Here is a 23,553-nt window from a genome sequence, read left to right as displayed (position 1 = left end):
AAATTACGCTTACCGGCGCTTCTTGACGGCGTTGATGCCTGATTTCTGAGGCCGCCGCCATTTCTTCCTGCCCCTCTGGCGTTGATGTCATCGGTAAGGCACTAAGTATTTTTTCTCCGACCTCACTCAGCTGTTGCCACCGAGGATTTTCAGGTATCACCGTAACCGAGCCAGCTTCCACAACTTTCTCCACCTTTTATTTATTTATTTATTTATTTATTTAACATTTTTATATACCGGGATTCATGCAGAATTTGCATATCATCTCGGTTTACATTGTAACTGAAAAAGACAAGCATGAGGAATGCAAGTTACATAGAACAGGGTATTAAACTTGGAGCAGATTACATGGGTAAAATAACTTAGTACATGGGTAAAATAACTTAGTACATAATATAGGATGGAGAAACTGAAAATTATCTTATTGTGATATTTTATATTTTAAGCTTGGTTTGAGGGTCTTTTGATGGACTATGTGCTAGTTAGTAGGCATTGATGTATCTTATTATCATGATTGGAACGCTTGTTCGAATAGCCAGGTTTTTAGTCTCTTTTTGAAGTTGATTGGGCAATGTTCTGTCCGGAGAAAAGAAGGTAGGGAGTTCCAAATTGATGGACCTGTTGAAGACAATGCGCGTTTGCTTAGCGAAGTTTTGATGTGTGTTGTTCGGAGAATGTTTTTGTAAGCTGTTCTCGTTGGTCTAGTTGGTAGATGAAATTGAAGTGGAGAGTTGAGTTCAAGAGGAATGCCCTTGTGTATGGTTTTGTGAATGATTGATAGTGTTTTGTATAAGATTCTGTACTTTATTGGGAGCCAATGTAGGTCCCTCAAAATGGGGGTGATATGATCTCTCCTGCTGGTCTTAGTCAGTATCCTGGCTGCGGCGTTCTGTAGCATTTGAAGGCCGAACAAGATGACAGGCATCAAATAATGGAGCTGTTGCAATTCCTGGATGCTCCCAAGGAAATAACCTCCATACCTATTCACCAGGTACTTCTGGATCCCCTCAAAAAGAACTGGGAACACCCTGGCTCTGTTGCTCCAGTCAACAGGAAGGCTGACACCACTTATTTGATACAGTCAGCCCCAGGTTTTCAAAAATCTCAGTTAGTTCACCAATCTGTGGTTGTAGAATTGGCCAAAAGAGGGCAAGGAGATCAAAACCCCACTCTTCCTTTCCCCCAGGCAAGGAGCAGAAATTTCTAGATGCCATTGGTCGCCGTGTCTTCCAGGGCTCAATGCTCATCTCCCGAATTGCCTCTTATCAGCTCTATATGACACAATACAACAGGGTCTTATTTAAGCAGATACAAGAATTGACAGACTCCCTGCCTCAACAATTCCAAGACCAACGTCAAACCCTAGTGAACAAGGGCTTTGAGGCAGGCAAGCATGAGATAAGATCATCTTACGATATCTTTGACACTGCTACCAGGGTATCTGCAGCTGCTTTTTCGGCAAGAAGATGAGCCTGGCTCAAGTCTTCGGACCTTCGCCCTGAAGTACAAGACAGATTATCCGACCTGCCCTGTGTAGGAGACAATCTGTTTGGCGAACAGATTCAACGGACGGTGGCGGAACTCAAGGACCATCATGAGACCCTGAGACAGCTCTCTCTGATGCCTTCTGAGTATTCCTCAAAACAGCCTCTCCGAAAGGACACTAAGAAGTCATTCTTCCATCCGAAGAAATCCTACCCACCACCATCTAGAACTCGTTCTATGAGACCTTTCCAAAAATCCCAGTCTTGTCAACTACGAAAACAAAAGCCTCAAGCAGCTCCTCAGCCGGGCCCTGCTTCCGGTTTTTGACTCTTGCATAGGGAGCAGCAGCCAGCTTCCACTGCCACAGATACCAGTGGGAGGTCGATTGTGCCATTTCAACAACAGATGGCACTCAATCACCTCAGACCAGTGGGTCCTGGCGATAATCGCTCAAGATTATCATCTGAACTTTCTCTTCATTCGACCGGACTCCCCACCTCTACCGACGTGGAGAACATCTGACCACTCCATCCTCCTCCTCCAGGCCAAAGCAATAGAACCAGTACCCTACTATCAGCACGGCCTAGAGTTCTATTCCTGTTACTTTCTAATCCCCAAAAAATCGGGAGGCGTTCGTCCAATTCTGGACCTACGTGCCCTCAACAAGTACCTCCATCAAGAAAAGTTCAAAATGATAACCTTGGGTTCTCTTCTTCCTCTTCTGCAAAGAGGAGACTGACTCTGCTCTCTAGACCTCCAGGACGTGTACACACACATTGCGATAACTCCATCTCATCGCAGATACCTGAGATTTCTGGTAGGCCCCAAGCACTATCAGTACCGAGTGCTTCCATTCGGCCTCGCATCTGCACCACGAGTCTTCACAAAATGCCTCGTAGTAGCTGCAGCCTTCCTCAGGACTCAAGGTGTTCACGTCTACCCCTATCTAGACGATTGGTTGATCAGGGCTCCCACTCAGCAAACTGCTCTGTTGTCCCTACATCTTACCTTACACACTCTGATTTCGTTAGGATTTCTCGTCAACTATGACAAATCCTACTTAGTCCCATCTCAAACTTTATCATTCATAGGGGCAGACTTGGACACCTTGCAAGCAAAAGCTTTTCTGCCTTGACAGCGAGCTCTCACTCTCGTCTCTCTCGCACACCAGCTACAGTCGCAACACAACTGCACGCCACTTCCTCATCTTCTGGGACACATAGCGTCCTCAGTTCAGGTTACCCCAATGGCCCGCTTGGCCATGAGAGTCATGCAGTGAACTCTAAGGTCACAATGGACTCAATCTATTCAGCCCCTGTCGACCATTGTCCACGTCACCGACTCACTCCATCAGTCTCTAGCTTGGTGGAAAAATCAGATCAATCTCCGCCAAGGCTTGCACTTCCAGGCTTCAGACCCTCAAATAATTCTCATCACCGATGCTTCCAACCTCAGCTGGGGAGCCCATGTGGCCGAACTGCAGACACAAGGATCTTGGTCTCCAGAGGAAGTCAAACACAAAATAAATATCCTGGAGCTTCGAGCAATCAGATATGCTCTCAGGGGCGGATTTTAAAACGAGCGCGAATAGCCTACTTTTGTTTGCGCTCCAGGCGCAAACAAAAGTACGCTGGATTTTAGTAGATACGCGCGGAGCCGCGCGTATCCGCTAAAATCCTGGATCGGCGCGCGCAAGGCTATCGATTTCGTATAGCCGGCGCGCGCCGAGCCGCGCAGCCTACCCCCGTTCCCTCCAAGGCCGCTCCGAAATCGGAGCGGCCTTGGAGGGAACTTTCCTTTGCCCTCCCCTCACCTTCCCCTCCCTTCCCCTACCTAACCCACCCGCCCGGCCCTGTCTAAACCCCCCCCTTACCTTTGTCGGGGGATTTACGCCTCCCGGAGGGAGGCGTAAATCCCCGCGCGTCAGCGGGCCTCCTGTGCGCCGGGACGCGACCTGGGGGCGGGTCCGGAGGGCGCGGCCACACCCCCGGGCCGCCCCGGGCCGTAGCCACGCCCCCGGAACGCTCCCGACACGCCCCGAAAACGCCGCGCGGTTCGGGCCCACCCCCGACACGCCCCCTCCGAAAACCCCGGGACTTACGCGAGTCCCGGGGCTCTGCGTGCGCCGGTAGGCCTATGTAAAATAGGCTTCCCGGCGCGCAGGGCCCTGCTCGCGTAAATCCGCCCGGTTTTGGGCGGATTTACGCGAGCAGGGCTCTGAAAATCCGCCCCTCAGGGTATTTCAGGATCGTTGTCCAATCAAGTCATCCTGATTCATACGGACAACCAGGTGGCCATGTGGTTCATCAACAAACAGGGAGGGACGGGCTCCTACCTTCTGTGTCAGGAAGCTGCACGAATATGGGCGGAGGCCCTCTCCCACTTGATGTACCTCAGGGCCACCTACGTGCCGGGAGTGGATAAGGTGTTGGCAGACAAGCTGAGTCGCACCTTTCAGCCACACGAGTGGTCCCTCAATCCCTCAGTGGCAGACTCGATCTTCCAACAATGGGGTTACCCTCATATAGATCTCTTTGCATCATTTCAAAACCACAAAGTAGAGAACTTTTGCTCTCTCACTCGCAGCCAACACTCTCAGCCAAGAGATGCGTTCTCCCTCTCATGGGCGACCGGTCTCCTATATGCATTCCCTCCACTTCCACTTCTCTCAAAGACTCTCATGACGTTACGTCAGGACCAGGGAACCATGATTCTGATAGCACCTCACTGGCCACGCCAAATGTGGTTTCCAATACTTCAGGATCTCTCCATTTCCAGGCACATTCCCTTGGGAAAGCTTTCCGTGATAGGGCTCCGTCCAGTAACGTCACCCATATGTGAGGACTACATCCTGCTGTCCTGGGATAACACCTGTTACAGGTAAGCAACTCTGCTTTCCCTCCCATCCCAACTCAGGCCAGCCAACATAGGGGTCTATAAACCTTCCAGAATCCAGCTAATGTGGACCCTAAGTCTGGCCATTAGATCTTCTTGTGCAATGACTGAAACTTTCTGCCCTTTTCTGGGGGCTGTGAATCTATTTCCACAGCCCTGGCTAACCTCGAGAGCAAATCTTCTGTCCCAAGAATTGAATTCATGTCTATATAATGCTGCTGCTGAGACACTGGGCACATGATCCTTTATTTTTCAGAAATTAGTTAAATATCAGATTAAAAATAGCTTAGGGGTCTATGCAATAAACTTTATCATGCATGTTAAGGCTGCATATGCATGCTAAAAATAGCGTAATATGCTGAAAGACCTGAAAGTGCGGGAGGTTAAAATGTTTAGACATTCTCGCCTGAAGACTGATTTGCTTAAATTTAGGAAAGCTTTAAAAACCTGCTTAATGAAAGAATGACATTTTATTTTATTATTTTTAAGTTTATTTATTTTAAATTTTTTTGTATAAATTGTTCAAATCCATGTTGTAAATCGCTTAGGAAGATATATTCTTTTAGGCGATTCATAAATGATTTTTAAATAAATAAATAAATAAATAAATAAATAGTGCAAGTTAAAAGGATCTGAAAAGACATTAATATGAGCATGCTAAAATTAATTTACCTGTACATGCCAAATGAAGGAATATCATATGCAAATAAAGATTTAATGAGCGCTTGGTAAATAATGTGTGATGCTCATTCACCATTCTATTTACCGAGTGCTTGCTAACTGAACGCTGTTTAATACCTATCTCAGACTGGTGTTAGCTTACTAACATGAGCCTGTTACTTACCAAGGGGAAGCTAAGTAGTATAATCACATTAAACTGAGCATACTTTTAAGAGGGCTCAGCTATTTGAAAACAGAGGACCTGAAAAGTGAAAACCATGGGTAAGAGATGACACTGTCCAACTATATCCATAGGTATTTGGGGATGAATACATTTGATCACACTTCTCTTTGCAAAAACAAAATACAGCTAACATAAACTTTTTGAAGAAATTCTTACACATATGCATACTACAAATGTTTTCTAAAACAAAACAGTTAATTTTCAGCTGACCAGTTGTTTTGGTTTTGAGGGCATACTTTTTCTATGAGTTCTGAGGTAATAGCAGATTGTGTGGTGCAACCATTGTTGTGCCTTAATGACAGGTTGGTCACAAGGAGAGAATAATCAAATGCCAGTGCCTTTCTAAGTCAGGGCAGGTGGATTCCTCACTGGGTCTCCCCTTGCATGCTCAGTTCTGTCCCCAACCACATCTGTTCACATCACTCTTTGAAGATTTTTACTGATACAAAAAACAAATGGTTCTAAACACACATTCCTGTTAGTTTTCGGCTCTGGAACCCTTGGCTCTATTCTGACCTCCTCTCCTAAAATGTATTAGGCCTCCCACTTCTTTCTGCACTGACGAGCAACCTCTGTGTACTAGCTTTATTTGTATATCCCTTGGGAGCCAACAGGAAAAGTCAAGAGAAAAAGAAAATTGAGCATGCTTAGTTTAGTGTGCTCATGCTATTTAGCTTATCCTTGGTAAGTAACATGCTCATGCTATTTAGTCAGTACATTTGGGGGTTTCAGTCCACAAGAAGAGTGTGAGCATGCTATTGGATATACCTTCTTGAATTGTCTTAAATGTACATCATACTTATTAGAGGACTATCATATAAGAAAACTGTTGACACTTAGGGGTAGATTTTAATAGATACGCGTGCGCACATGGACACGTGATTTTATAACATTCGCACGCAGGTGTGTGCATGTTATAAAATCTGGGGTCAGCGCACACAAGGGGGTGCACAATTGTGAACCTTGCACGCGCTGAGCCCGCGCTGCCTTCCCCCGTTCCCTACCCCCCCCCCCCCCCCCCCCCCATCTTCTCTTCCCTTACCTCCCCCGCCCTTTCCCCCCTACCTTTTTCTTCTTTTTTCTTTTGTTTTAAAACTTACTTCAGCCCTGGAGCTGAAGTAAGTTGGCTGAAGTAAGTTGTGCGCGCTGGTCGAGCAGCAAATGGCCGCTGTGCCAGGAGCCTCTGTCCGCCCCCTCCCCTTTTTGCAAGCCCAGGGACTCCCACATGTTCCAGGGCTTTACGCACATCACCGGGCCTTTTGAAAATAGGCCCGGCGCACGTAACCTTTTGAAAATCTGCCCCTTAATGTATATCCCACGGTTTCAGTGTTATAATCATCAGTCCTATTACCTTGTCATCAATATATATATTTTTTTAAAGCTTTCGATCAATTTGCACATAAAACTTCTTGATTATACTTAATTGAAGTTTGAAATTTTCAAACAGCCTTACTCCTACCCCAAACCTGACATGAGACTGTGTTTTGATATTCTCTGTATTAGAGAGGCTATTATTGTTGCATTTAGGAATGCAAATAGAATTATTAAGGTCTTCAAATCTTCATCTTTGCTCTTCACAAGTCTTTTTCTAAAAAGAAAAGCACATCACATGATATATAAGTATGTCACATGAACATTATTATACCACTCATTGGATAGATCAGAGTCCATATTATTGATTATTATCAATCTTTTCATATAATTTTAAAAAGTTATATGCCAATCTAATTTCTCATTGAGTCTTCCAGGATTTACTTTATTTAATGAGAAGATCCAAAATGTGGGACATGTGGATCACCACCACATGTCCCACAGAAATCCTGTTTCAATACTGACCACTTCAGTTTCAGCAAAAGTATATCCAAGTTCAAAACAATGAGCAAATAATGGTGCTTGAATGTTCTTTGTATTTTAATGCAACTACGGTTCTTTATAAGTTACAACCTAACTATTTGTTTAGTGTGATCAATATAGTTCTTGACAAGGATACGGACAGTTAGGGTACAACTTAAGAGCACCATAGTTGCATTAATACAAGAAAAGTTCATGTAGCTTTCTTCCTTATAATAAGCTCTTTTCATTTATTTATTTATGACTAAATAAATGAAAAGAGCTTATTATTGTTTGATTGTAGACCATACCAGGACTTAACAGTTTTGAACTCTCTTATTTGCTTTCAAACTTTAGGGGAAATAACTGCACCTGTGGGCCACAATTCAAGTTTTAACCATAACCATCAGATGCTAAGACTTTCTTACTTATTTTTATTCAACCTGGTAAATAAATTTTAGGTTGATTTACAAGTTTCCGTATCTAGCGGTATTCACTGACAGTCCTCGAGGTCCACAAATATGTCAGATTTTCAGAATATCCCTAAAGATTATGTATGAGGTAGATTTGCATTCACCCTTCCTCAGTTTATGCAGATCTATCTCATAAATAGTGATTAAGGATATCCTGAAAATCTGACCTGTTTGCAAACATCAAGGACCAGAAGTGAAAACTATTGGCTTAATACAGACATTTTAGTTGTATTTTTTGTACTTTGACTTTATTTTGCTGAGATTGTACAGTGTCTTGTTTGTGATTTTTTTCTTTATATAAAATTGCCACAAAGGAGAACATATCAAGGCTTGTGAAACTCTAAAACCAGTACAACCGGCAGTAGGAGTGTTGGAATGTCCTTTAGAACCTCCTTCTGTTAAAGTAAAGGAAATGAGTAACTCTGAAGCAGCAGAAGCATGGTTAGAACAAGCAAGAAAAGAAGCTGGGATTTTCAGTTCTGTAACTGTAAGTGTTATTGATTTAAACATCTGCCTTAAAAATTTAGCTTATAATATAATAGTATACTATATCCATTTGTTATTCAGATAAGTAATAAATCTCTTTTGGTAGATGTTGAACAGATTCTCTACTGTTTGATGTCAATTATACATGTTTTATGCACATCCCAGGTGATCTCGAACTGTGAAAATTCAAAAGTTGTAGGCATGGCACTAGGTATTATTTTGTGCCCCATTTACCTCCAGTTCCTTTTTTATTCCACATGATGGTCATATCAATGGAGCATCTTTCATTGCTTTTTATGCTATTGTCTTTATTAAACAGTAAACATCTTTTTTTTTTATATATCTGTTGTTCTTTGTTGGTATTTACATTTAGAAATTGTGAGGTCCATATTGATTGGTGAGCGGGATATTAGCCAGGTAAAGTTAACTAAGAGATCCATATTCAGCTGCTGAGCAGCTCGGCAAGTTAACTGGATAAACTTATCCAACTAACTTTGTCTATATATCCAGAGGCATGGTTGTACTGCTGAATATACCCAGCTGTCTTAAAGTTAGCAAGATAAGTTTATCCAGCCAACATTAGGACAGATCTCTGGGCTGATCAGACTTGACCTGGATTCACCATTCTATCGCAGAATGGTGAATCCAGTGAAAACAAGGGGCGGGGGGGTGAAGGGGTGCAGGCCTGCGAAAGCCGGCAGCCTTCGCACCACCGCGGTGGTTTCGCTGCCAGCTTTCGCACCCAATAGCGCCACCATGAAAGGTGGTGCTATTGAGTGTGCTACTGGCGACGATAATGTTACTAACCTTATCCCCGCCAGCGAAGACACCGCCGAGTCCGCCTCCTCGCCGCCCCGACTCCACTCCCAGCATGCTATTGCATGCGAAAATGGCCTTTTCGCGTGCGATAGAGGCTTATTGCACGTGAAACGCCTTTGAAAATGACTCCCTTAGCTAGATAAGTTATCTAACTAATTCAGCGCCATCCAGTTACACCCCTCGAATACCCCTATCTTATCTGGTCAAATCCGGCTAGAATTTAGCCATATAAGAGCCCAAATCTTCATTTAACTGTATAACTTCTGAGTTATCTGACTAAATGCTTCTGAATGTGGACCTCATCGGTAACTTTACCCAGGATATTCACGGGACTTAATTTGGATAAGTCTGCCTCTGAATATATTCGACTAAAGTTACCTGCCACTGGATATATATGATTGAACAAACAGTGGTCCACACAATCATACTTTCTATTCATCCAGTCAGACCAGTCCAGGTGAATGGGTTATGCTCACTGACCAACCAGTATATGGAGACAAATACCAACAGGCTTGCTGATGTCACTCCTTATATATGCCTGTGCCGAACTCAGCCTGCCAGTATTCTCTGTCTCCAGCAGATAGTAAACAAGCATCCTGAGCTATGGACTGAGCCTGGTAGGTTGAATAGTAAATGAGGTTTAGAACCCTCCCTTTCCCTGTATGTACCCGGATCAGTCCAGACTGCTGGATTTTGCCTCCCTTCCAGCTGATGGCGACAGAGAAAGTTTCATAGGCACTGCCTCTTAACCTGGTGTGCACCTGCTGCTCTTCAGTATTTCTCTGTCTCCAGCAGATGGAGGAAGTGCAAAACCTGCAGTTCTGACCCAAGCGTTACTAAGAAAAAAAAAAAGAAGACAGAAGTTTTAGGAATGAAACGGCTTCCCAGGGAGCAGCTAGGTCCTGCTAGGACCATCCTTCCTAAATCCCCCTTGGCCAACTGAAGACAGTAATGTCTGGCCAAAAAACTGTTTACATGGGAGACCCCACTCCTCTTGCAACTGTGGAAATGAGAACAGAGTCATGGAATCCTCCTCTACCCACTGGTGGACTGCACAAAAGTCACGGGATTCCCATTCAGAAAAAACATGCGAGTCCATCCCTGGAGGATAATCAGGGTTCACTACCAGGGTTAAAAAGGGGTATATTGCCAGTGAGCGGCTTATGCTTTTCTGCCACCATAGCCATGCCTTTTGCACGCTTTAAACCAGGGAGGGGGTAGAACCAGAGATGCCAATCTGCGACCAGATATGTGTAATAACAGGATAGAATGGCGCAAGGATGTCTTCCATTAGCTCCTCAGTATCAAATTTATTGTTACCCACCACCCAATCCTGAATGTCTCAGGCAAGCAACATTGTATACCTGTAGATCTGGGACTCCCAGTCCTTCTTCCAGCTTACCCAAATGAAGGGTATCCAATTTGATGGGTGCCCTTTTACCTTCCCAGATGAAAGAGACCAAAATAGAGCGAAAGACATCCAAGTCTTTGTCTTTGATCCAAATGGACAACATTTGTATACAATATAAAATTTTGGGAAGTATGACCATTTTTATTAGAGCACAGCGTCCTATCAGTGACAATGGGAGACACTTCCATTTCTGCAAAAGCGATTTAATTTTATCTAACATCACTAGAAAATTACCTGCATAGATGTCCCCATCCCTTCCCGTAAGCTTAATGCTCAGGTATGTCAAACCGGTTGGGGCCCAAGAAAAGGGGAAAGGTCCCTGCCAATTAGTCAGTAAGGAAGGATATAAGGGGAGAGTTAGCAATTTGTCATAATTGATCTTGAGACCAGCGAAAGACCCAAAATCCTTAAAAATATTTAATATAGTATTCAGACAATCTGCGGGGTTATGCACAAAGAGCATCATATCATCTGCGAAAAGTGCTAGCTTTACTCTCTTATTACGGATATCAATGCCTTGAAAAATGTCCAACTGACACAATCGTATGGCCAAGGGTTCCAAGGTTAATATAAAAACTAATGAGGACAATGGGCATCCCTGCCTAGTCCCACACTCTAGAGGGAATGGGGAGGACATTGATCCATTAACCAAGAGTTGTGGATGTGGCTGGTGGTATAACAACTGGACCCATTGGAGAAATGTCTGGCCAAACCCGTACTGTTGTAAAATCCAAAACAAATATGGCCACTCCACACGATCAAAAGCTTTGGCAGCATCTAAAATGATCAGCATCTGATCTTGCCCTCAGGACCTAGAAGATTGAAACGCCTTAAGTAAATTATTGTTAGCCAGTCTGCTCTTAACAAATCCAGTTTGGTCTGGGGATATCAGAGATTGGACTACTTTATTTAATCGTACGGCGAGTGCCACAGCAAGACAAGTATTTTTTATTCATTAATATTTTTTATTTCTTTTTATTTATGTATGTTCTGCCTTTTGTGACACTTCAAAACAAATTACATTGAGACCCTGGAGATATTTCACTATTCCCAGAGTGCTTAAAACCCAAGGGGTCTAGCTACTAAAGGTTTTCTCCCATTTTGTGTCTATGGGAAAAATGTTTAGTAAATGAGGCCCTAAGTTGTACCTGAGGCAATTGGAGAGTGAAGAGATTTGCCCAAGATCACAAAGAGTGTCAGTGGGATTTGAACCCTGGTTTTCCTGGTTTGCAGCATGCTCCAACTACTAGGCTACTCCTCTACCCTATATTCTTTACTGTTTATTCAAAACAGGCATGGTATAACTGCATCTAATTTGTGCTTTGGTAGTAGTTTTAAGCCAGCTTCCTTAGCGTTCGGGTAGGTCAATCCCAATGAGTGGGTTATGCACCTCTGCCAGCAGATGAAGATAGAGCAGAAGCTGACGTCATGACTATATAGTCCTGCCCCATCAGCCTGCCAGTATTCTCCATCTCCTGCAGATGGTGGACATGCATTTCCCTTCGGGAGATTGCCTGCGAGTAAAAAAAAAAAATAAAAGATGAAAAGTTGGAAAGGGGATATCAGAAAAATGAGATATCTGTGTAGCATCACTTGCCTCCTGAGGTGATACCGTGTCCTTCTCTCAGTAGATTGCCTTCAGTCCAGTAGCCTTGACTGGTGTGGACCTAAATTCCAATTAGCGGTTGCAGGCCGAGAGAAGCTCAGTGGTGAAGACTTTAGCCCTCTCCCCCCGTGGTCGGGACCCTTTTCTGTTCTCAGCCAGGGAGGGTTGAGCTCAGGTAAAAGGTTTTTTTTTTTTACTTAAAAAAAATAAAAGACAGAGAAAAGAAGACAGCAGGAGAAGGGTCTGTTTCCTCAGCATTCGGCTGCCCACTCACATCTCTGGGGAGTTTTGTGAGGTGAGGAGAGAGTTCAGGCTCGGCAGTTGAGCAGCTGTTTGGCTAGGCCCTGCTCCCAGACCTCTCCTACTTTGGTGCGTGGAGAGCCATGGGGTGGATTTGCACGCTTTTTGCTGCAGGTGCCCATCCGTGTGGGCGTCAGTTCTTGTCTGCACCCAGTTTGTGCGTTCTTCCTTCTGGACATATATCTTGTGCGTCCAGTTTAGGCGTCAGTAATGGGTGTCCAGTTTGTATGACAAGTTGGACAAGCGGCCTAGGCGCGTGGGCTTGGATGCACATATTTTTGTGTGTCCATTTTGGGTGCGTTTATATGCGTGGTTAAACTAGGCGGGAGCCTTTATCAATCTGCACACTTACAGCATGACACCTGCGGCAAAGAAACCAAAGCATTTATCTATCGGTGCTGCATGCCACATCAGGGCCATTCAGCCGTAGCTTTCTTTAAGCCTATATCTGCACTGCCTGGATGCTCAGGGAGATTTACCTCCTCCTGATTTTGCTGGCAATGGTCCATCTCCTCGGTCTGAGGGAGACATTGGCAGGGGTGTTCCCTCCCTTGATTGATCCACAGGTTGAGTCCTCAGGGGACACTGGCTCACAGGACATCAAATTTGGCCTGTGGGGCCTGGACTGAACTTGTCCTCCTTTTCCTGGATAGAATTCTTCCAGTGATTGCAGACATTTCTAAAGAGCCAGTCTTCTGTGCACTCCAAGTGCTCCTCTGCTTGTCTCCACGGTCCAGTGCCATGGCGGAGTGTGGTCTGACAGAGCTTGAATACAGGTGGATCAGGATGATACCACTCATTTATTTATTTAAAATTATTTATATACTGCTGTTACATCAGGAGGTGGTCAAAGCGGTTTACATAGTTTGATTACATACATAATATTAAAAAACAAAAATCAAATAACATTAAAAACTAATAAGATTAAGTAATAATAAAAAATTGAATAAAATGATTAAAATTAACTAAAGATTACCAGCGCTGTAACAGATTAGGTCATCTATTTTAATCATCCCACTGCATCTCTGCTTCCTCCCAAACTATCAACCCCTAACTCCCCTATCTCCACATATCCCCATCCCTCACTCCAAGTGCTCCTCTGCTTGTCTCCACGGTCCAGTGCCATGGCGGAGTGTGGTCTGACAGAGCTTGAATACAGGTGGATCAGGATGATACCACTCATGATAGGGGTGGCTCTCCTGGTGAGGAAGGGGACATTCCCCCAGCTTTGGAGCCATGTAGAACTCGTCTCCATTTCTTTCAGAGAGAGGAGTTGCCGGGGTTTGTTATCTCAGACCCTGAAGACCCTCGGAGTGGCTGGGCCTGACTCCTTGGGGACGCAGAAGAAGGATCCTATTTTGGTCACTCTGCGCAAGGCTTCTTGGTTCTTTCCCCTCTTGGATGCTGTCCAGGAGTTGATTGATCTGGAATGGAGTGTACCAAAGGCGTCTTTTAAAGGGGGTTGTCTTGGCAGGTTTTTACCCTTTGGTTCCGCAGGCCAGAGAGCAATTGTTTCCATAGGGTGGATGCTTTAGTGTGTTCTGTCACAAAACATACCAACATCCTGGTAGAGAGAGGTGCAGCACTGAAGGATGCTCAGAATAGGAAGATTGAGGCTATCCTGAAACAAGCCTTTGAGACAGTGACAATGAACTTGCAAACCGCTTCTTGTTGCGCCTTGGTAGCTCGGGATATCTTGCATCTCTGTCAAGAATCTGGTGGTGCTGGGTTCTATCTTGGACCTATGATAGAACTGGGGGAGCACTGCCTTGGCTGACGCGGACTGTGACGTGGTATGCACAGTCGCCAGAAGAGCTGCTTTGGTTATTTCGGCCAGGCGGCAGCTGTGGCTCTTCAACTGGGTTGTAGATACTATTTCAAAGTCCAAACTTAAGAAGCTGCTCTTCAAAGGCTTGCTTTTGTTTTGCAGTGAATTGGAAAAAATGGAAAGTAAATGGGGAGAGACCCATTTTCTTGTCTTTGTTTGCCAAAGGACAAGAAACCCATTGCCCGATCTTTTTGGGTGACTAGCCACTCCTGAGACGACCAGTCTTTTTGGCCTATAGCAGAGGTTTTTTCCAGATATCCTGACCCTTGCGTAAGTCTCAGTTCTTTCGCTCCTGAGGCCCTTGAAAGGATGCGTGCTCCGGCGGTGGAGTTCCTCGATCTTCCTAATGAAGGTTTGCAGGCTTACCTGGTGGTGCAGGAGATAGGTGGTCGCCTATCCCAGTTTTATCACAGGTGGGTCAAGATTACTTCAGATCAATGAGTTCTCGAATTGATTCAGAATAGGTATATTTTAGAATTTCTTCACATTCCTCCGGATCCCTTCATGGTCTCACCATGCAGCTCCCCTCAGAAGAGGGTAGAAGTAGGAACGACATTACAAAAGCTGTTGAATCTGAAAGTGGTAATTCCCGTTCCCAAATCGTAACGAATTACAGGCCGATATTCCATTTATTTTGTCGTGCCCAAGAAGCAAGAGTCATTTCGGCCAATAGTGGATCTCAAGGGCATCAAGTGTCATCTACGAGTCACGCATTTTAGAATTGAAATGGTGCGCTCTGTCATAATGGTTGTCCAAGGAGGGGAGTAGCTCATATCTCTGGATCTGACAGAGGCGTATCTGCATATTCCCTTCCAGCACGAACATTAACAGTTCCTCCAATTCTCTATCCTTGACTGTCATTACCAGGTTCAGGCCTTGCCTTTCGGACTAGCCAAGGTAATGGTGGTGGTAGCAGCACCCTTCGCATGGAGGCATTCTAGTTCACCCCTATCTGGACGACTAGATGATTCGAGTCAAGACATTGGAAGAGAGTCTTTGAGCTTCCCTTAGTTGTGGTTTCCTTGAAACAGGAACTAGGCTGGGTGGTGAATCTGGCCAAGAGCAATTTGCAGCTGTCTCAGACCCTGGGGTATCTCGGGGTTTGATTCGATACAAGGCAGAGCAGAGTGTTTCTGCCGGAGTCTCAGATCCACATGTCGATGCTGCCAGTTTGATCCCTAAGGAACTCTGTCTGACCGTGCAGTCTTTTCTACAGGTCCTGGGGTTGGTGGCTGCCGCGTTAGAAGTGGTTTCCTGGGTGAGGGCACGTATGCGCTCTCTTCAGCGTGCCTTCGTCTCCCGATGGAGTCCGCAATCGCAGACCTATGCGGTGAGGCTGCTCCTTCTGTTAGAGATGAGATCCCAGTTGGACTAGGTAGTTACACGCGGACCTTCTCAGGAAGGGAATTTCCCTGACGACACTGGATTGTTTGGTTCTCACAACAGATGCAAGCCTCCAGAGCCGGGGGGGTTCACTATCAGGAGTTGGTGGTGCAAGGACACTAGAATGCAGCAGAGCGGCAGTAGAACATAAACAGACTGGAGGCACGAGCGGTTCAGGTGGTGTACCTGCAGTTCGCCAAGCAGTTAGAGGCTCAGGCAGTTGGGATAATGTATAATAATGTGACAGTGGTGGCTTTTATTAACCATCTGGATGGAACCAAGAATCAACAGCTGTCTGAGGCAACAGATGAGCTCATGATGTAGGCGGAGCAGAATCTCCTAAGCATATTCGCCTCTCACATTTCCAGAAAGGACAATATCAGAGCAAATTCCTCAGCTGGAGAAACTTGGACTCAGGAGAGGCCTTTCTGCTCCTGGTGAACCGCTGGGGCCTACCAGATCTAAACCTGTTGTTGACCTTGAACATCGCAAATATTCCGTGCTTCTTCAGTCACAGGTGGGACCCAAATCAATGGGCATCGATATTCTTGTCCAGGAGTGGCCGTGCAGAACTCTTCTTTATGCTTTTCCGCCCTGGCCTCCGATAGGCAGGCTGGTCCAGAGGATTGCAAGACAAGCCAACACCGTCCTTTTAGTGGCTCCGGATTGGGCTCAAAGGCCATGGTACGCCTATCTCCAGAATCTTCTAGTAGGCAGACCCTCAGGCTACCATCTCGGATGGATCTGTTATGTAAGGGGCCCATTCCGCACAAGATCCAGGTCAATTCTTACGGTTTGGCCATTGAAAGGGCTCAATTGTTGAAGCAGGGTTTTTCACCTGCAGTAATTTCCACTCTTCTTCGGGCCCAGAAATTTTTTACTTCTCTAGCCTATGTTAGAGTTTGGAGGATCTTTGAGGCTTAGTGTTCTGAGTGAGGTGCTCAACCGCTCAAGGTGGATATTCCGTTGATTTGGGATTTTTTACAAGATGGCTTGTGTAAGGGTTTGGCCCTTAACACCTTGAAAGTTCAAGTTGCAGGCTTGTCTTCCCATCAGGATGTGTCCCATTTTCTGCAGGGATTTAAGCATGTTCGCCTCCCCCTCCCCCCATTGCAGTTTCCAGTACCTCTGTGGGACCTTAACTTGGTCCTCGAGTTTTTGACAGGTCTGATCTTTTGACTGCTGTGTACTCTTTCCTTGCAGCTGCTTACCTTTAAGAGAGTTTTTTCTGGTAGTCATCTGTTCGGCTTCTTCCTACCATGAGCCTTTTCTCTGTATGACTGCGGGTATGGTTCAGCTTCAGACTGCCCTCCCTTTTTGCCCAAAGTGGTTTTGGTCTTTCATTTGAATCAGTCCATTTCTCTGCCTGCCTTGGACAAGAACAGAGATGAAGCTGAGCACCGCCTTTTCGCTTCTTGGACATCAAGCATTATTTGCTGCGGTACTTGGACATGACTATGACTGTGTGGACGTCTGAGTGCCTGTTTGTGCTCCATGGTGGAGGTAAGCAGGGAGAACTGGCGACCTGGGCAACGATTGCCCGCTGGGTTAAGGAAGTCATTGCAGCAGCCTATGTGGCTGCTGAGGTTGCCTTACCGAAACAGATTAGACCACATTCCACGAGGGCTCAGGCGGTATCATGGGTGGAACTTCGTTTGTCATCACCTGCTGAAATTTGCCAGGCGGCAACATTATTTTTATACACCTTCTCCAAGCATTACCGCATTTATGTGGGCAGTATTGACTGGACTGCTGGCAGCCTCCCGCCCTTTTCGAGATTAGCTTTGGTACATCCCACTCATTGAGATTGACCTACCTGAACACTAAGGAAGGAGAAATTACTACTTACCTGATAATTTATTTTCGTTTTAGTGAAAGGTAGGTCAATCCTAGACCCTACCTCGACTGCCGGTGTTTGAATTTGTTGTTAGCCTTTCTTAGGGCAAGCTATGCAGAGTATGATTCATGCTCCTCGTTAACAACTGGTAAGTGCCTTCTCTAGCCCAGAGTTTGCTAGATGTGTTCTTTCTTTTGGCTAAGCTCAGTGTTCCTGTTGGTTGAGAAACATGAATGGTTGCCTATTGCTAATAATGTTCAAATATAATCAGTTTTGTCCACAAGCTGTCAGCTTTTGCTCAGTCTCCATCTACTGGCAGAGGTGCATAACCCACTCATTGGGATTGACCTACCCTTCGCTAATGGAAAGGAAATTATCAGGTAAGTAGTAATTTCTCCTTAACCTTTGATATGGGTAATTTATTGTGATACAGCTATGATTGTGAAGGGGGAATTCCATGTTGCCAGCATTGAAAGAAATCGCTGCCTCTACTTCTCTATTCGTTATGCACAAAGCTAGAAATGGTTGGGTTTTGGGCCACAAACCAAAATTGCTATGTGCCCTGTTGAACTTTTGTGATATGAAAAAAATTGGACTGAAATATTAAGTTGCCATTTTTTTCCAGATTGCAAAAGATCTGATTACAATCCAAATAAAAAATTGCCACCTATACAACACTCATCTCTCCACCTCTTAGAAGATGGTACCCAAAGAGAAACCTGCATTACAGTATCATAATTCAGAAATCCACAGTGATAAACATTGAGAGGGGAATCATTTTTGTTACTTTATAATGTTCTCCAGCTGTAGCATTTAGAAATGGTTCCTATTATATTGGGTGTATTTTAAAAGCACTACGCACACCAAAGCCGGGAGATATGCATGAGTATTGGCCCAGTGCGCTACATGGATTTCAAAAGATGCCCTGGTACACATGTATCTCTCGGTATGTGAGTAAAAATGTTTTTCATAAAAGGGGCAGGATGTGGGTGTGGTCTGGGTGGGGCATGGGCATTCCAAGAAATAGAAATGAAATCAGCACGCAAGTATTTACACACACCAGCGCGCTCGCTGGGAGCCCTATCCGCATAACTTTACTTCTGTTATAGACGGTGTGTAAGTCATGAAACAAAAAAAACGAGGCTAGTCAGCAAGGTTTTAAGTATTGGGGCTAAAAGGGTAAACAGGAGGCAAGTTAGCTAGGGGTTTAAGAAGTCATCTCCTTTACTGGGGTGAACTGGAGAAATAGGTAATTGCATCATCTACTAAAATACCCCCACTTATGTGAACGAAGTGGCATTTGCACACATGCATGCGTCATTGTTAAATTGTGCGCACATTTACGCATATATAGCCAATTTTATACCAGGTGCGCATTTGCGCACGTATATTATCACCATGTCCATGTGTGTGAGCCAGCAAATGTGAGCACACGTGATCCTGTGCGCAGGTTTTTAAAATTCACCTTTATATGCCTTGGCCATCAAACACTTTTAATTTTCACTAGAAACTTTTTTCCCCATTATGGTCATAAGATTTCAGAAATATCTTTGTTTTTGCATGACAGAAACATAGAAACATAGAAATGACGGCAGAAGAAGACCAAACGGCCCATCCAGTCTGCCCAGCAAGAGTTCACACTTTTTTTTTCTCTCACATACTTATGTTTCTCTTGGCTCTTAGTAACATTTTTTATTCTATTTCCCTTCCATCCCCGCCATTAATGTAGAGAGCAGTGTTGGAACTGCATCTAAGTGAAATAGCTTAATTAGTCAGGGGTATTAACCACCGCAATAAGCAAGCTGCACCCCTGCTTATCCAGACTATGTAATTCAGTCCTTGTTGATTGTTGCCTGAATATAGATCCACCTTTATTCATTCCCCCTTGCTGTTGAAGCAGAGAGCCATGCTGGCTATGCATTGAAAGTGAAGTATCAGTCTTGCTCCCCTGCCGTTGAAGCAGAGGGCTATGCTGGATATGCGTGAAGCAGAGGGCTATGCTGGATATGCATGAAGTGTCAGACTTTCTCCCCTGCCGTTGAAGCAGAGAGCAATGCTGGATATGCATTGAAAGTGAAGTATCATGCATTGAAAGTGAAGTATCAGCTTATTTGGTTTGGGGTAGCAACCGCCGTAACAAGCAAGCTACTCTGCTTTTTTTGTGAATGCAAATCCCTTTTTCCACATTTCCTCATTGCTGCTGAAGCTTAGAGCAATGTTGGAGTCGCATTAACCGTGTGTATGTTTATTGAATAAGGGTATTATCACCAGGTAGTAGCCATCGTTCCCGTGAGCCACCCACTCTTCATTCACATCCTCTAGACTATAGATCCACAGAGTTTATCCCACGCCCCTTTGAAGTCCTTTACAGTTTTGATCTTCACCACTTCCTCCGGAAGGTCATTCCAGGCATCCACAACCCTCTCCGTGAAGAAATACTTACTGACATTGGTTCTGAGTCTTCCTTCCTGGAGTTTTAAATCGTGACCCCTGGTTCTGCTGATTTTTTTCCAATGGAAAAGGTTTGTCATTATCTTTGGATCATTAAAACCTTTCAAGTATCTGAAAGTCTGTATCATATCACCTCTGCTCCGCCTTTCCTCCAGGATGTACATATTTAGATTCTTCAATCTCTCCTCATAAGTCATTCGATTAAGACCATCTACCTTTTTGGACACCCTTCTCTGGACCGCCTCCATCCTGTCTATGTCTCTTCGGAGAAACGGTCTCCAGAACTGAGCGCAGTACTACAGGTGAGGCCTCACCAAGGACCTGTACAAGGGGCTCATCACTTCCTTTTCTTACTCAATATTCCTCTCTCTATGCAGCCCAGCATTCTTCTGGCTTTAGCTATTGCCTTGTCACATTGTTTCGTCAACTTCAGATCGTTAGACACTATCACCCCAAGGTCTCTCTCCTGCTCCGTGCACATCAGCCCTTCACCCCGCATCGAATACAGTTCTTCTGGATTTCCACACCCCATATGCATGACTCTGCACTTCTTGGCATTGAATCTCAGCTGCCATATCTTCGACCACTCTTCCAGCTTCTTTAATAAATCCCGTCTCATTCTCTCCACTCCTTCCGGAGTGTCCACTCTGTTGCAAATCTTAGTGTCATCCACAAACAGACAAACCTTACCTTCTATCCCGTCCACTGTGTCGCTCACATAGATATTGAACAGGACTGGTCCCAACACCGATCCTTGCGGCACTCCGCTTAACACTGCTCTCTCTTCAGAGTAAGTTCCATTTATCATCACACATCGTCTTCTGTCTGTCAACCAGTTTGCAATCCAGGCCACCACCTCGGCACTCACTCCTAAGCTTCTCATTTTATTCACCAGCCTCCTGTGCGGGACCGTATCAAAAGCCTTGCTGAAATCCAAGTTTATGACGTTGAGTGCTCTTCTTTGCTCCAACTCCCTAGTCACCCAGTCAAAAAGTCAATCAGATTTGTCTGGCAGGATCTTCCCCTGGTGAATCCATGCTGCCTCTGGTCCAGCAATTCTCCCGACTGTAGATAGTTCACTATTCTCTCTTTCAGCAGCGTCTCCATTACTTTTCCCACCACCGAGGTGAGGCTAACCGGCCTATAGTTACCAGCCTCCTCTCTGCTCCCACTCTTGTGAAGCGGGACCACCACCCCTCTTCTCCAATCATCGGCACCACTCCTGTTTCTAGGGATCTATTGAACAGATCACACAGCAGCCCACCAGCACATCTCTGAGCTCCCTCAGTAGAACAGTGGGAAAGTTAGCGATGGCATAAAAACCTCTCTTCAATTCCATCAAGTCCTTTCTGTCTTGAGGAAATATTATGTAGCGATTCATGTGGTCAGATACAGAAGCTATGACCTGGTCAAGACAGCGGGAAAAAGTAGTTTGGGACCTGTCCCCCACGACCCCTCCTGTTGTTTGGAAGGAGCCACTTCCCATGAAATGCAGGGTAGCCAATAGTTTGGTGAGGCCCAGTACAGCATGGGACCTTTCCGTGACTGGAACCAGGTCCCTTCTGATTTCTTTATATAATTCCAGGATAACCTGAGAGCTGTGGCAATACCTGCTAACCACATAATCATTTGGCATGCCCAGCAATGAGGCGCATGGAGGAAAGATGCGCTCCCTGTATCTCCTCCACTGTGCCTGCCTGCAAGCCAAGCGCTGCCATGGACCAAGACCCTCTCCCTGTGGAGCCAGTGGTGTGGGCTCCAGTGCAGGGACTTCCCTAGGAGGGGTTGGAACTTCCCTTGCCTGTTTTTGTGACTATTGTTCCTCTTGTTGTTGTCTGCGACGAGCCTCCTGAAGCATTCAATATCCCCCAGCAAGTAAACTTGCATAAACATTATGGGTTTAGGAAGAAAGGCCAGGTAAGAATAGATGTTAAGTTCACTGTAAACCGGCATGATGTGCTTCACGAATGTCGGTAAATAAAAGTTAATAAATAAATAAATAAAAATGGTTTTTTTTGGCTTAGGAGGGACTGGTAGGTGTGTCAGATAGAATATCTCATTTTATCACTCGTGATAATCACTGCAATAAAAGCCGCGATCCGCGATAACAGCTGGCTGATGCATGATAAAAAGTATTTTCCCCGGTAAAGAAAAAAAAGGGTGTAGTTATTTCTGACATTAAATCCAATATAGTGTGCATTAATCTATCGCAGAGTGCAGTAGGACACCTTAATTTGCATGAACTCCTTTCACATGCATATTAAAGTTAAAATTTGTATGCTACCTTGCATTGCATACTGTGCACCTAACGCACGTTAGACCTCATTTAACGTGCGTTCGTACCCTAACACAATTTGATGAATGTCCCTATTAGTTGGATCAGTTAACCATTTTAGTTTTTTGATTGTTCACATTTTAGTGTGCACTAAAACAAAATAAAAAATGAATGACATGAAGAAAAAACAAAATTGAAACAGAGAAATGTTGAACTGCCTGTGCTACTATTTTATAAGCCTGAAGCAGCCTTGTGTTCTGACTGCCCCCCTAGGACGGCCCCCGTATTTTATTCTTTATTTGTTTTTTCAAACCAATTTTTATATTAATTTTCTTTTTGCTTTTTTGACTATAGTGTCCATTGCTCAATTCTCCCGTCAGTTCCCCCGTCTTGCGGACCGACCCTTTACCTTCTTATTTCTTTCAAACTTCCATACAATTAATGCCTAAGTTTTTTGCGGCTGGGCTCGGGTCTATTCCGCCGGCCCGACATGGTCCATGTTTCGGCGTGGTGCCTGCTTCAGGGCACCACGCCGTGCCCTGAAGTCAAAAAAGCAAAAAGAAAATTAATATAAAAATTGGTTTGAAAAAACAAATAAAGAATAAAATACAGGGGCCGTCCTAGGGGGGCAGTCAGAACACAAGGCTGCTTCAGGATCGGCACCCGCACAAATTTTCTCATAACGAGCAGTTTCCTTGTTATGTATTTGGTTGCAGTGGCATTGTACAAGGCAACGAGGTTAGTTGGTATATACTATTTTATAAGCAGCATATGCACATACATTATCAAACTTTTAAGGTGAATTTTAAAAGCCCGACCTGCGCACAAATTAGCGAATACGTTGGGCCGGCATTACCAGGATACGTGTGCACCTGCCGCTTTGCACACAAAAGAAAAGTTTCCGAAAAAGGGGCAGAGCATGATCTGGGTGGGGCACGAGCATTCTGGGATTTTAAGATGAAATTTGTGCATAAATACTTATGCACATTGGCGTGCTCTGGGGTTCTCTGCTGCATAATTTTACTTCTGATATGGATGACATGCACGTTGTAAAAAAAAAAATCTAGGCAGAAAAGGTGAGGTTTTAAAGATCAGAGCTAACAGGAGAGATGGGAGGCTATTTCCTAGCATGTAGCAGATGGACTCAGGACTGAGTCCATCTGTCTACACTAAGGAAAACGAAATTATCAGGTAAGTAATTTCTCCATTCAACTAGGGGGGTTTGGAAGTTCTATCCCTGAACTGGGCAAACTGGGAATAAACTGAAAAATTGGCTAAGGGTGTCGGCAAATGTGGCTTTTAAAATACCATTTGCACATACAGGCAACATTTGCACATACAGGCGGGTGTCCACTTAAACTTGAGTGCACATGCATGCGCGGTCAGGCTATTTTATATCATGCATGCATATATGCACGTATGTTATAAAATGATGTGTCCCTGGGTGTGAGCTGATGAACATGTGCACCTGTGTGCCAGTTTAAAAGTTACCATCCAAATGTACACTTTTACACCTGCTAATTGAGTTATGGAAATTAATCACACTTGTTGGTTTGTCTGCACTGTTTTT

The 23,553-nt window shown here is 44.7% G+C and overlaps 1 protein-coding gene across 3 annotated transcripts in view; it reads left to right on the top strand.

The window, feature by feature from the left end:
• The window catches only part of CFAP36 (cilia and flagella associated protein 36), a 354,349-nt gene that overhangs the window by 295,312 nt on the left and 35,484 nt on the right, over positions 1-23,553 (top strand). For 2 of the 3 annotated variants that reach the window (XM_029593751.1, XM_029593753.1), the window contains exon 8: positions 7,902-8,074. In XM_029593751.1, coding sequence (XP_029449611.1) covers positions 7,902-8,074 — 173 coding nt within the window. The remainder of the gene's footprint in view (positions 1-7,901; positions 8,075-23,553) is intronic. The other variant, XM_029593752.1, reaches the window with a different exon arrangement.

The sequence above is a fragment of the Rhinatrema bivittatum genome, chromosome 3 (assembly GCF_901001135.1).
Source record: "Rhinatrema bivittatum chromosome 3, aRhiBiv1.1, whole genome shotgun sequence".
NCBI classification, from domain to species: Eukaryota; Metazoa; Chordata; class Amphibia; order Gymnophiona; family Rhinatrematidae; genus Rhinatrema; species Rhinatrema bivittatum.
This window is presented reverse-complemented; position numbering and strand designations above follow the sequence as displayed.